This window comes from Pseudorca crassidens, chromosome 8 (genome assembly GCF_039906515.1).
Source record: "Pseudorca crassidens isolate mPseCra1 chromosome 8, mPseCra1.hap1, whole genome shotgun sequence".
Taxonomy (NCBI): domain Eukaryota; kingdom Metazoa; phylum Chordata; class Mammalia; order Artiodactyla; family Delphinidae; genus Pseudorca; species Pseudorca crassidens.
The window spans coordinates 100620563-100633997 of record NC_090303.1 but is presented as its reverse complement, the minus strand read 5'-3'; the positions used below and the strand labels follow the sequence as shown (position 1 = coordinate 100633997).

Genomic DNA, 13435 nt, shown 5'->3' with positions numbered 1-13435 from the left:
AGGCCTGCCTCGCTGTGCACCGAGCAAGCTGCCGGGGGACTGCCCCAAGGGCCCCCGGTATCCATTACCCACATCCAAGTAGTGGCCATTATCCCTGTGGGGGAGCCCGAGCTGACTCACTGCTGTGGCTTTGGAGCTATGCGACCTTGAACGTAACTCCTCAAGAAATGATGGAGGCGGAGCTGGAGGCCACCTCCCTGCTCCCAGCTGAGCCCCAAATGACCACTCCTCACATGAGCTGATGTTGAGAGAACATTGATTCCCCTTGGTCAGCTCCAGCAAGCGTCAGCAACCTAGGGAGACGTCCAGCCTGGACATCCATTGACACACGCTCCTGCGGAGTCGGTGGGGGTGGGGTCTCTCCTGTCCCACTGCCCCGAGGAGGGGAGAACCCAAGGCCTCCTGCAGCTGTTATTGCCCAGGAAAGCCAGCCCACAGCCAATAAGAAACACTCACCAGAGGACCCACATCCCCCTCCCCGTCACACCTCCCATCACCTCCCACCCCACAGCCTCCAGCACTGGACCCACCAGCCAGTCGGCAACTACTTCCTGAGTGTTGTGAGCCCAGCCCTGTGCTAGACCCTCCTGGGGTTCAAGAAGGAATGACACAGCCCTTGCCTTCAGGGAGCTCCCAGTCTCAGTGGAGGTTTCACATGCGCACGCGCGTGCGCACACACACACGCACACACGGGAAACGGGAGTACCGTAAGTCCCCTACATACGAACGGGTTCTGTTCCAAGAGCATGTTCGTAAGTCCAATTTGTTCATAAGTCCAGCAAAGTTAGCTTAGGTACCCAGCTAACACAATTGGAGGGCAAGCTGCAATTTCACTCACGCCTGACGCTGATGGAATGCACGCTCACATCTTTGAAAGTTCGCAGTTTGAAGGATCATGTGTAGGGGACTTACTGCATAAGACTCCACACGAATTTCAGGCGTGTGATAGTGTGTTAACACGGGGACTGTTCAGAGGAGGGCGGAACGTGGGCTTGGTGGTCGGGAAGGCAGCCTGGTGGAGAAGAGGGCTTAGCCGGGGGTGGGGGAGGGGGGCACAGGCCAGAGCAACAGCAGGGGAAACAGAGGCAGGACCGAGGAGGGAGATGAGAGGAGAAGGGGCATCTGTGAGGGTCCCCTGGGTTGGCCAAGGATCAGAGAGAAGGAAGTTCCGGAAGCACAGGGCCTCATTTCTCTGACCTCCCCCAGAGCAGCCTGTTATCCCAGAGCCTGGCATATGGCAGACGGTAAGAACCTACAAGCAAACTGCACTGGAGACAGGAACCCATGGGGGCCTCCTGGCAACCCTGACCAAACCTCAGCTCAGCCCTGGGACCTCTCACCTCAACACAACTCCCCCACGCCCCGCAGCACTCACGTCCCTGGGATTTGACCTACATTTCAGGACTAAAGGCCTCTCTCCACCTCCAAGGGTTTCACTAACTATAAGCTACCTCATGAAGTCTGGTTGTCATCAAAACCCAGGCCCGCCCTAGTCGGTCCCACCTTTTCTGATGGGTGGTCCAGTCTGGGGAGGCTGGGGAGCTCCAGGCCAACCTGCGCAGGTGTGAAGCCCGGAGGAGCCCTCGCCCTGCTGCTGGCCCGGCACCCCTCCTCCTGTTCCGCTGTGAAGTCCGGACACACAGAAGCTTATCTGCCAGCCTCTCTCCCTGCCCGGAGCCGGGGGGCCCAGCAGGGAGGCTCTACTTCCTCCCCAGCCCTCCCCCTATCCTGCCGAGCGCCAGCCAGGTACAGCCCCAGCAAGCAACCACAACCCAGAGAAGACCAGCCCAGCCCAGCGAGCTTCCAGCAACATCTGGGGAAGGGAAGAGAGGCTCCAGAAACCGGATGCGCTGTTTGTTAGGTCTGGGAGAAAAGAGTGACTAAAAGAGGCCCCTCCTCAGAATTCTTTATTCTGAACAAGGGAAGGAAGGGCAGGGGTTGGGGAGGGCAGGGGATGAAATGCTACTCGAATGGAGGCCCTGACCTGGGGCTCTGTGTCAGGTAAGGAAGGAGTGGCGGGTTAGTCCCGGGGCCGAGGATCTCGGCCTGGAGTCCAGGAGCTCCTGGGATTGCTCGTAGATTCTTGCATCTACGTGACTATCTGTGTCTTCCTGGGGAGAAGGTTCATAACCTTTGCCATCTTGTCAGAGGGCTTCACGACCCCAAAAGTGTTAAGAACGTTGCTCTGAAAGGAGAGTGAAGCCTGCAGGTATGTGCACACCCGGGGGAAGGTCTTGTCTCTGGAGCCGAGTCTGCTACCAACTTGCTGTGTTCTCCTAGGCAGTTCACCTCCCGTCTCTGGTGGGCCAGGCGGGAGCAGAGAAGCAGGCGTCCCACACAGGCACCGTCCCTGCTGCCACGGGAGAGCGGAGGCTCACAGCCAGGCAGTCAGCACGAGCTCTTCTGCGGCTGTGACTCCCAGCAGGTCCAGGGAGTTTCTCCACCAGGGCGCAGAACCTGCCTCCAATTCCAGGCTCCGTGTGTCCCTCTGCTGTCAGCTCCCGAGGTAGGTCTTCTTAGGGGACGTGTCCTCATGCCGGGGCACAGGCCCAGGGCCCCATTCCTAGTCACTGTGTCAGACGTGCCTTGCACACAGCCCAGAGGTCCTGTAAAGTCCTCATCTGTTCACAAAGACAGAGACCAGGGTCAGGTCTGGGGTGGGACGTGGCCCTGCCCAGCCCCCGTCAGCCATCTCTCCAGGGCTACGAGGGAGCAGTCATGGGCCCCCTGCACCCATCCAGGACTTTGAGTCCTCTTAGCCCCTACCAAGCACCCAAGCATTACTAATCCCATTTACCAATGAGACAACGTGGGTTCAGGGCACTTGGTGACTGGCTCCAGATGACCTGGGTCCCGATTTAATCTCTTAATCTCCACCACTAAGTACTAGTCCACAGTGCAACAGCCACCTAGGGGCGGCAGGCAGAGGACAACTGATCGCTGAGAAGCCCCGTGGCTCTAAGGAAGGGCAGAGCGCAGGGATGGGTCTCCAGCGCTGAGCACGAGACTAGGTGTGGAACAAGGGCTCTATGAGAGCAGGTCCTCTGCCAGCCCCCAGCTTCCTTCCTCCCAACCCACTACCCAGGATGCCATGTCCCCTTCAGACACCCACAGCCCCTAGCAATGCCCCTGCCCAGGCTCACATTCCCACATCCCCAAAGTCCCATTTTCCCACCTGTAAGAGCCTCTCTTAACAATGATACAGTAGAAATGAAGGGTCTTGGGGTCCAGAACCCAAAATGAGGTCCAGGCTTCTACCGCTGCACCGCTAGCTCCTACGTGTGATTTAGGGCCAGCTTGGGTGAGTCTCAGTGTCCTTGTCTGCCAAATGGCTGAGAAGCCCAGGCCTCCGAGCATCAACTTGGAATCTGAGGCCCGGGGGACGGGTCCTGGCTCTCCCCTTTCTCACTGCATGACCTCGGCCAAGCCTCCTGGGGAGCCTCCCTTTCTTTTGCCCGGATGACCCCAGGACCTCGAGGCTCCTGCCCGTCCCACTTCCATCTCTCCTCAGTGCTTCCAGCTGTCCCTGAGCTGCACTTGAGATCACTGGGCTCTTCCCATTAAACATCTCAGTGTCCCCTCTCTCTGCCACAAAGTCCTTTGTAGAGCAAATGTGAACCTCCAAGGTAGGACCCCTGCCTTGGAAACCTTCCACACCCTTGTTCTCCCTATTCGTCCCCAGGACCCAGTTCAAGCCATCAAATTGCCTTGGGCGACACCATTCACCTCGCCTCCCAGAGCACTTTGCAGTCCGTCCCCACAAGAGCCGACAGTCGGCATCACCCTGTATGAGCGAGCACCCCAGGGGACAGGGCCTGTGGCTGTGCTCTTCCCAAGAGCCCTGCGCAGCACACTGCTTGGCACACTGGGGCGCTCAATTAATGACGTCACCCTCTCTTGTCTGCTAACAGCAATTACAATCCTCACAATATACCAGAGAGGAGGACCCCTCATCGTTAGCCCCAACTCACAGATAAGCAAACTGGGCCATGAAGTGCAATGACTTCTCAAGGGTACCAAACAGTAAGTGCTGGCGCCAGGAGACCCTAGGGGCTGCGGGTGGGCTTGCGGACTGTGGAGAGCACGCCCTCCGGGTCGCTTTCAGGAGACCCTAGGGGCTGGGGGTGGGCTTGCCGATTGTGGAGAGCACCCCCTCCAGGTCGCTTCCAACTCTGACATTCAGGAAATGAAGATCTAGTAAGAAGCTAGTCGTAGACCTAGGAGCTCACTACGCCCCACCTACCTCACCTGTCCCCACCTGACCCCGAACAAGTCTGAGACGGGCTCTGGCCAGCGCCGGGTCTCACCTGCTCTAAGCCGGGTGGGCCTGCGGAGGAAAACCAACGCAGGGGTCCAAAGCAGCCGTGTGCAGCCAGCCAGAGGGTCCTGGGGAAGGAGCGGAAGGAGGCGGCCCACTCCTTTGAGACCCCAAGCCAGCCCTCCCAGTCTCCCGGGATCCCAGCCAGAGAGGGGGCCGAAGCCCAGCGCCATCTCCAGAGGTCACGGATGCGGCTCTGGGGCAGAAAACAGCCGGAGGCAGCAGGTCCAGCGCGCATCAGAGCACGCGGCCTAAATGGGCCGCCTGGCCCTCGGGCCCGTGGCCGTGGCTGCGCTGGTGGGTCTTGAGCGAGCCTTCGCGTGCGAAGCTCTTGCCGCAGCGGGCGCAGAAGTAGGGCCTCCGCTCCCCGAAGACGCCGGGGCGGCGCGGGTGCGGCGCGGGCATGCGCGCGTGGGTGCGCTGGTGGTTGAGCAGGAAGCGCGGCTCGCGGAAGCAGCGGCCGCACTGCGTGCACTGGTGCGGCTTCTCGCCGCTGTGGATACGCTGGTGCGTGAGCAGGTTCTGCTTGAGGCTGAAGCAGCGCCCGCACTCGGGGCAGGGGAAGGGCCGCTCGCCCGTGTGGGTGCGCTGATGCACCTCGAGGTTGTGCTTGACGCTGAAGGCCTTGCCGCACTCGGGGCACACGAAGGCGGCCACGCGGCCCACTCCGGCATGCGCCTTCTGGTGCCGCACCAGGCTGGGCTGCTGCGAGAAGGTCTGGCCGCACAGTGGGCAGCGGTGCGGCTGCTCCTCCGCAGGGTGGTGGATGACCAGGCCTCGATCGTCCCCCAGGCCTTCCTCCCCGTCCCCCACAGGGGACCTGTCCCCGGAGGACGCCAGTTCGGTCATGGGCGCTTCTGGCTGCAATCACCGGCCCCTGGGGAGGCAGAAGCAGAGAGAGTAGTCAGGGGGCACCCGAGGATCACCCAGGCCCCAGCCTCAGGGAGGACACTCCCCTGGGCTCCCACGGCTTCCAGAACCCGCCACTCTCCAGTCCTGTTCGAGCCTGCGTCCCCCTGCTGGAATGCCCTTCTTTCTCCTCTACCCCTAATCACATCCTACCCCTCCTTCAGGCCTTTCTAAAATGACACTTCCTGCTAGAATCCTTCCTTGACCTCTCCAGCCCCTCCGGAGCCACGTGACCCAACCCTATGACCCTCACTCATCACACAGCATGCTGGTCTGTCAGCCCACCTCTGTCTCCCTGCCCTGTGAGCATCTTAAGGACAGAGCTGCTTGCTTTTTTTTTTTTTTTTTTTTTTTGCGATACGCGGACCTCTCACTGTCGTGGCACAGGCTCTGGACGCGCAGGCTCCGGATGCGCAGGCTCAGCGGCCATGGCTCACGGGCCCAGCCGCTCCGCGGCATGTGGGATCTTCCCGGACCGGGGCACGAACCCGTGTGCCCTGCATCGGCAGGCGGTCTCTCAACCACTGCGCCACCAGGGAAGCCCAAGAGCTGCTTCCTTTTGTGCCCCGCATCAAACACTGTGCCTGCCATACAAGGCATTGAATAAATGCTGATGAGTAATATTCAGGGACTCCTAGTATTGTAAGTTATACTGAACCTGGATGCGTCTTATCTCTCCAACCAGATTCTCAAGAAGGGGGGTAGGGAGGTGCATCCCCAATCTGGAGGGAAGGGCGGGTCAACAGTGGTTTAAAGATATTTTTGCAAAGCTTCAAAAAAGAAACAAAAGCCCCGTAAACTTGAAAGTAACCTCAGTTAAACATTAAGGCAGCAGCTCTTTGTTTATCAAAATGAGGCATGCCTGTAAAAGGTTTGCAAGTCACTGAACCACACTGTGAGCTCCCAAAGGGCGGGTCTCAGCTTGATTCCTCTTGGCATCTGGCATCGCCCCAGCAAAGCCTGGCCCAAGGCTGAGGAACACTCAAAGCTCAACAAACACCCCCAAGTTCAGTTCCATCCCGTTCACACTGGTTCTCCTAAGGCTCCTCTTTCCCAGGGCACTGTGTTCCTCTTAAATTGTTTCCCACTGTCCTCACAACAGCCCTGAGGAAGGGGCAGGCTTATTGAACCCCATTTTATAGATGGGGAAACTGAGGCTCAGTGAGGCCCACTTACTTGCCCAGGGCCACACAGCAAGGTGAACCAAGACTAGGCCTTAAGTTTCCTCACTGTCAAAATCTCTTTTCAACATAGTAGTTGCTCACCAGCTAAGTTCCCCTCAAAACACACAAACACACACACACACAAGACCACCACCCTCCTGGCCACCATCACAGCACCATCAATACCCAAAGGACCACTGCTTCTGGGGCACTGTCTGCGGCCACCACCCTCACGCCTCCCCAAAACCCTAGGCTCCTGCTCTGTAGAGCGCTGGGGCCTGCTGGGAGGGAAGGAGCTGGCCACTCCCCTGCATTCCCCCACCCCCAACAGGGAAGCTTGCTGGCCCTTCCCCTGGTCCTCCATGCAGACCTTCTCCACACTTCCAGATCTCTCTGCTAACCACAAGCTCAGTGGACCTATCGGCAGAGTGGGGTCCCAGAGGCACCCCCTCTGTCTCCCCCTACCCTCAGGCTGGGGTGGAACGCCACTCACCCAGGAGAAGGGGACAAGTACTACTTGCAATAGACCCCACCCACAAGTCTTTCCCCAGGCAGCTGCATGGACGTTTGCAAAGACAGATCATCGCTGTCCCCTTGGCCAGTCTCAGCCCGGCCTTGTCTCTGGGCAGCCTCCCCACTCCCCAGCTATACCCCTGACCAAGGGCCCCGCCCGCCGAGAGGGTCCAAGGCCTTGCCCCTCCTGTCTCCCCAAGATTCCTCCATCCCAGCCCACACTCACAGACCAGGCTGCGCCCCAGTTCCTCCGGCCTCCAACAGTGGCTCTTTCCTCGAGTCTGCGCTGCCCAAGGCAAATACGGTAACTCTCCGCAGCGCCTCCCGCGCCCCTTCCACCCTCATAAAGACGGCCAGCCTTCCGCACCGCTGTCCTTTTCAAATACCGGCATTAATCAAAAGAGCTGACCCCACCCACCCGACCCCCCCGCGCACAGCCTTGCCAATTCCTGAGGCCGGAGCGATCCTGGAGAAATATGGTAAACTCTGCGTCGCAACCCCACCCCCACTAAAATATGTAGGCCTCCCACTCTGCTGCAGCAACCCACCCCATTCCGCTACAAGCACCGGCTCCCTTAGGGAATTCATGCAACCCACGCCCTCCCGCTCCCGCAGCGCCCGGGAGGAACCACGCAACCATGGATAAATACATAATTAAGTCGCCGCGCTCGCCACTCCCGGAAAGGGTCTGCGCGGCTCCCGGCAAATACGGTAGCGCGCCTGCAGTGACCCGCTCCCAGGGGCCGGCACTGGCCTCGGTAAATACGGTAATCTCCCGCCGAGGCCCCAGCCCTGGCCTGGCCCGAGACTCACGTGGCGCCGCCTCCCCAGCCCTCCGTCTCCTCCGCAACGCCGCAGTCGCCGACGTCGCCGCAGCCGCACAGCAGCCCCGTGAGGCTGGGAGGTCTCACTCGCCAGCAACCTGGCTGGCGGAACAAGGAGGGCTGCGAGCCCAGCGCCCGCCGGGACAGGAGAGGGAACCAGGCGGGGGCCGGTCCGGGGGCAGAACGCCCCAAGGGCCGGGTCGCCCCAACTCCCTCCGGGCCCCCTGCCCCAGCCGTTCCCGGTTCAGGATTCCCCGAGGCCCCAGTTCAGCAGTTAGAGCCTCATCCTCACCTCCCTCATCCTACGGCAGGGCTAACAGCCTGGTCAGGCCCGCAAACTGACCCCGGCGCCTAGGAAACTGGGTCTGGGGGCGCTGGAGGGACAGAGCCTTTCCTTGCAAGAGAGAGAAGGGAGTGAACGCAGGAACGCCCCCGGCAGAGCCTTTCTGAGCAGGGGTTTCATGGGTGGGAGACAGAGCCCACCCTACCATATGGCTCGGGTTATGCTATTAGGATGAATGGGGGAATAGAGGAGACACACCCCTACGGTCCAGTCCTCTTCAGAACTGAGCCCATTATAGTCAAGACAAAGATATTCTGTGAAAGAGCCATTTATAACACCCAGGGGAACCAGCTGGCGTGGACAGGGCGGGGCTGAATTCGTTTCCAAATGTCATTTAATAATACCCCTTACTTATATTTCACTTCTCTTATTACAATGTCCTTTGTCACATATTATCTCGCGGGAGCCTTCCAATAATCGTGTGCCGTCTAAGTTATACAGGTATTATTATCCCATTTCATAGATGGGAAAGTAAAATAAAACTGAAACACAGAGCGGCTCCCCCACCCTCCCTACTCCCCTGCAACCCACAGCTCTGAGTGGCAGAGCTCAGTGGAAAGGTAGGCTCAGCTCACTCTCCCTGGCATCACCCTGGTATCTTGACCTGCAAACAGAAACAGTGTGCCGAGCAGGATGAGAAGTAATCATCTCATCCAGAGTGAGAAAATGCCTCCAAATTTACATTTTGTAGACAAAGAAACTGAAGCTGGAGAAGGAAAATGATTTTTTAAATTAAAAGTGCTAGAGGAACATCAGCTAGCCTTTTCTTCCCCGGCCCTCTGTAGCTGCCAGGTGGATGAAGCAGCTGGGATTCCGGAAGGTCCAGGCAGGGCTCCTTACAGCAGACAGTGGATATGGCTGTTAGGGTGGCATTATCCCTGATGAGGGGCTCTAGAAGACACAGGCCTCCCAGCCTCAGGAGGTCCCTCCTGCAACTCTGCAGGCGCCCAGTGTGCCTTTCAGAGCCTGGGAAATGAATTCCAGGTGGGGTCCCACCCTCGGAGTAAAACCAATCCCTTTCTCCCGACACCAGACCTGAAGGTCAGGCCTGCCAGCTTTCACAGCTCGCCCCGTGGACCAGTCCATCCCAGCAGGTCCGCCCTGGGTCACTCTCAGCCTCTCAAGGACCCACCTCCACCCCTACCCCCATCCATGCTGCTCCTGTGGCCCCTCACCGAGGTATGTGGAGCTTCATGAGTGAGACATCCCAAGGAGATTAGTATTTCAAATAGAGGCAACAGGGAGGGAATTCTGGGAAGCCCAAAGAAATGAATCCACCAGGATAGATGTTTACCCCAGGGTGCTCCCCTGGCATTAACAAAAGGACCCCCTAACCACTGATGATAACCCGTACCCACACTCTGCCCCGGGGCCTGTGGAGCTTGGCCCATGGAACAGCCATGCCTCCCAGCTCTCCAGCTCTTGTTGCAAAAGTCGTCACCTGCCAGAGGGACCAGCTTTCATCCCTCCCGCAGGCCGCAGGAGAAATGGGGACACTTAATAAATGACCAGAATTTTTCAAAGGCAAAATCAATAATATACCTGAGGATGTCACCTATATTTTTAGCAGCATTTTCTAGGTAACCTGTGCCAACGTAGAAAGGAACACAGCTGGGGATGGGGGAGGGGGAAGCCGACAACACCACCTATAACTCGTCTCTCAGTGGGAATGCCGAGGGCTCTGGGAGGCCTCCATCCCCTGCCCTGCGTCTGTGAGTGTGACTTCTGCTGAGTCACTTCGTTTCTCTGCTTTCATACACATACACTCCCACACGCATCTCCCCTTCCGTTTTCACGTGCTGTGGTGAGCACAATAGAATGGAAGCGCAGAGATATTCTGCAAATGCAGCCATGCTTCTTCGCACAGGCAGGGCCAGAGGCTGGCATGGCAATCCCCACCACTCCACAAGGCTCATGTGACAGCTGCACTCTGGCCCTAACAAAGGCCTGGGCTTCTCACAGCCGAGAACAGCTGGCCCGTGACCTCATTCTGGGAAGAGGCATGTGCAGCTCAGCCGAGTCCTGCCCAGGGCACGGTATTCCCTCCCCCACCTCCAGGGTACACCGGCTGGACAAACGATCCCCAGGTACTCTTCCGGACCCGCGTGGTCCCTCGCAGAGATCAGCCTGGTCATCCTCTGGCTCCCCCGGCTCTGGGCTGCATCCCCAGGGCTTCTGCACTCAGCTAGGTGACCATGCTGCCCCCTACCAGCTCCTCCCGTCTCCCCAGATTGGACGGTGATCCTTAACATCCCTCCCTGAGGCACCTGTGCTGACTTCAGATAGGGATTTAGCTCACTTTTGTTTTCCCACCGGGTCCTGAGCTCCAAAGGGCAGGGACTGTGTTTTCAGCATCTCTGTATCCCAAGTGCCCAGCATATCATAGGCCCTTGGTCAATGTCTGCTGAATGAATGAATGCACGTCTGCAGATTCCACCTAAGAGTGGTGGAGGGAAAAGGTGGCCCCTCAGCCAGCAGGTGTGCCGATGTAATGTAAGGGATGAGGGGCCCCAGACATGGCTCTGAGGGCTGGGAGGCACTGCGAGACCGGAATGGTGATGTGGGGCTCTGGGCACGAGTTCACATCTGCTTCAAAGTTCTTTTTCCTTGAAGTTAAAACCCAAGATGTGACCTAGGACATCAGTTCAACCTCTAAGCTTGCAGTGTGCTTGATACCAGTTAATTTCTATGGCGACTGAGCTCTGTTTGGGGAAAGTCCTTTCCTTCTTCTTCCGTGGTACAACTTCCATTGCCACAAATGCCGTGCAAGTAGCCACACGGGGAGGTTATTTTTAAAATGACCATGGCTCTCATTTATTGCCTGCTGTGTGCCAGGTACTACACTGCATGCCCTACCTAGGTCCCTTGCCCAAGGCCCCGCAGCTTACATGGTAAAGCCAGAACTCAGCCCCGGAACTGACTCTACCCACGATTCCCAACGTCGAAAGCAAGTTCTAGATTGGGGTGAGGGGCAGGGCTGAGAGAAAACATTTCTACTTCTTCTCAATAGGAGCATTATTCCCAGGGCTGTACTGTCCAATAGCCACGCATGGCTTTTTAAATTTAAATGAATTAAAATCAAATAAAATTGAAATTTCAGGTCCTCAGCCTCACCCGCCACAGGGAAGGGCTCGACAGCCACACGTGGCTGGTGGCCATGGTGTTGGGCAGCACAGATCCAGAACATTTCACCATCACAGAAAGGGTCTTGCCCCCTCCAGATCTGAGTGACCCGGGAGACACCATTCCCTTTTTTTTTTTTTTTTTTTTGCGGTACGCGGGCCTCTCACTGCTGGGGCCCCTCCCGCTGCGGAACACAGGCTCCGGACGCGCAGGCTCAGCGGCCATGGCTCACGGGCGCAGCCGCTCCGCGGCATGTGGGATCTTCCCTTACCGGGACACGAACCCGCGTCCCCCGCATCGGCAGGCGGACTCCCAACCACTGCGCCACCAGGGAAGCCCACCATTCTCTTTTTAATCCAGAGTTCAGCCCACGGGGACCCATTCGTTTCCCGCCCTCCGCTAGGATCTAGTAAGAGCAGTGATATGAGAAAACATACCATCTTCAGCCACAACACTCCTCCTCTTGCCAAAGGTCAAGGAGAGTTCTTTACCAAACCCAAATTACTTTAAAAAGAAAAACCAAAGGCCTCAGCAGCAGCCCCTACTCCTGCCGGGCGCTCTCTACGAAGTCCCTGCCGGTCCCGCTCTCTCCCCTGGTCAGGGCACCTCTCCCTGCAGCTCCCTCGGGCTGGGCAGCCTGGAACCACACCCTCCCAAGCAGGCTGCCGCCTGGCCAGCTGACTCAAAGCTCACGTTCCTTGCCAAGGAGGAGCATTTTCCCCGTACCTAAGTCATCCGTCTTAGCTGCCAGGCTGCTCCTAACAAAGGACACAAGGGTGACGAGGGCAGTTCCTGGAACTCCAACCCCACCAAGCTCATCTGGTGCGCTGCAAGCTTGGCCCTGGGTCCCCATCGCAGACAGGCACTTACCTGGCTGTGGACAGGCTATAAATAAGTCTTTTAAGATCTTGGTTTATTTACTCATGGTTGTTTTCTGTTCCTCCATGCAAGCTTTTAATCTCAGCATGCTCCGGAACATTTTGAACTGCAAACCACAAGGGTAGGTCTGACCTTCTTGTCTTTGATTTTTATGGCGTGTCTTTTCCTAAATTTTCTCTGACCTAGTTTATTTTTAAATGAAATGGAATTAAAATTGAAGTTGACAATGCCACGCCTCCCTCGGAGAAGACTGCCATCGTGACAGCGGAAGAGGTTTAGGCTAACAGGAGACCTGGGACATGCCATCCACTTGCAACATGACCCACTGGACTAGTCCCACCGTCCCCCTCCCCCTCCCCTGTATCACTGCCCTGCCCAGGTCATAACTCGCTGTGAGATGGTGAATAAGAACGCCTTGCTGACAGAGCTGGGGCTGGGAACGATTTGTTGAAGAGTTGACCGTAGAGATTGTTCCAAGCTGTGTATCAAAATGAGTTTCCACAAAGGCCCAAGAGCTCCTCAAGGGCGGGGTCTGCGACTGCTATGGCCTGCATTGTGTCTCCGCAAATTTATATGTTGACGCCCTACCCTCAATGTGGTGGCATCTGGAGATGGAGCCTTTGGGAGGCAACTAAGAATTAGCTTTAAATGAAGTCGTGAGAGTGAGGTCCGCCTGGTGAGATTAGTGTCTAAGAAGAGGGAGAGAGAGACCAGGTCCTTTCTCTCTCTTTTACTTCTCCCCCACTCCTTCCCGCCCTCCCACCATGTGAAAACACCGAGAGAAGGTGGTCATCTGCAAGCCAGGAACCGAGCCCTCACCAGGAGAAGACTCTGCCAGCACCCTGATCTTGGACTGCCAGCCTCCTGGACCGTGAGAAATGCACGTCTGTCATTAAAGCTCCCAGCCTGTGGTGGTGCTATGCTGGCCCGAGCCGACTAAGACAATGGCTTATTCATCACGGCATCCCTGAGGTCTGACACAGTGCCTGGCACACTGGAGGCTTGTTTAGTAAATCATTGCTGTGCCACCGTGCCATCCCAACCTGGTCGATGGGACGCGCACCTCGGTAATTCTTCACCCTGATGGACTTGGCCTTGTCCCCATTGTGACCCACAGCACCCACTTTTGAAGAGGTAGGTCCCCTGGGGTCAGTGAACAGGCATCATTCTCATGACTTTGGTGGGAGAGGGGAGCTGCGATCAGACCTCATCGACCCCGAGTCTTACCAGTGCAGCTGTTTGATTGGTGGGAGAGGGGAGCTGCGATCAGACCTCATCGACCCCGAGTCTTACCAGTGCAGCTGTCTGATTGATCTGATCACTAAACACAGGTCATTTGTGAACGATAACACATCCTATTGTA

At 57.4% G+C, this 13435-nt stretch overlaps 1 protein-coding gene across 9 annotated transcripts; it reads right to left on the bottom strand.

Annotated features, from left to right (window-relative positions):
• Nucleotides 1-1877: 1877 nt before the first annotated feature.
• Nucleotides 1878-12179, bottom strand: LOC137229448 (zinc finger protein 22). Of its 9 annotated transcripts, XM_067747367.1 has the most exons (4): nt 7554-7706; nt 7130-7277; nt 4308-5195; nt 1878-2621 (listed from the first exon to the last, which is right to left on the bottom strand). In XM_067747367.1, exon 3 carries the CDS (start codon nt 5165-5167, stop codon nt 4556-4558), a length of 612 nt encoding a protein of 203 aa, XP_067603468.1. In that variant the 5' UTR covers nt 5168-5195; nt 7130-7277; nt 7554-7706; the 3' UTR covers nt 1878-2621; nt 4308-4555. The 9 variants fall into 9 exon arrangements, with proteins under 9 accessions (XP_067603468.1, XP_067603474.1, XP_067603471.1 ...); XM_067747373.1 differs by lacking the exons at nt 7130-7277; nt 7554-7706 and adding an exon at nt 12064-12179; XM_067747370.1 differs by lacking the exons at nt 7130-7277; nt 7554-7706 and adding an exon at nt 11631-11932.
• Nucleotides 12180-13435: the final 1256 nt, after the last annotated feature.

What these genes read in the sequence shown, in the direction of transcription:
- LOC137229448 (XM_067747373.1), bottom strand. Translation starts at nt 5,167, where the DNA reads ATGACCGAACTGGCGTCCTCCGGGGACAGGTCCCCTGTGGGGGACGGG.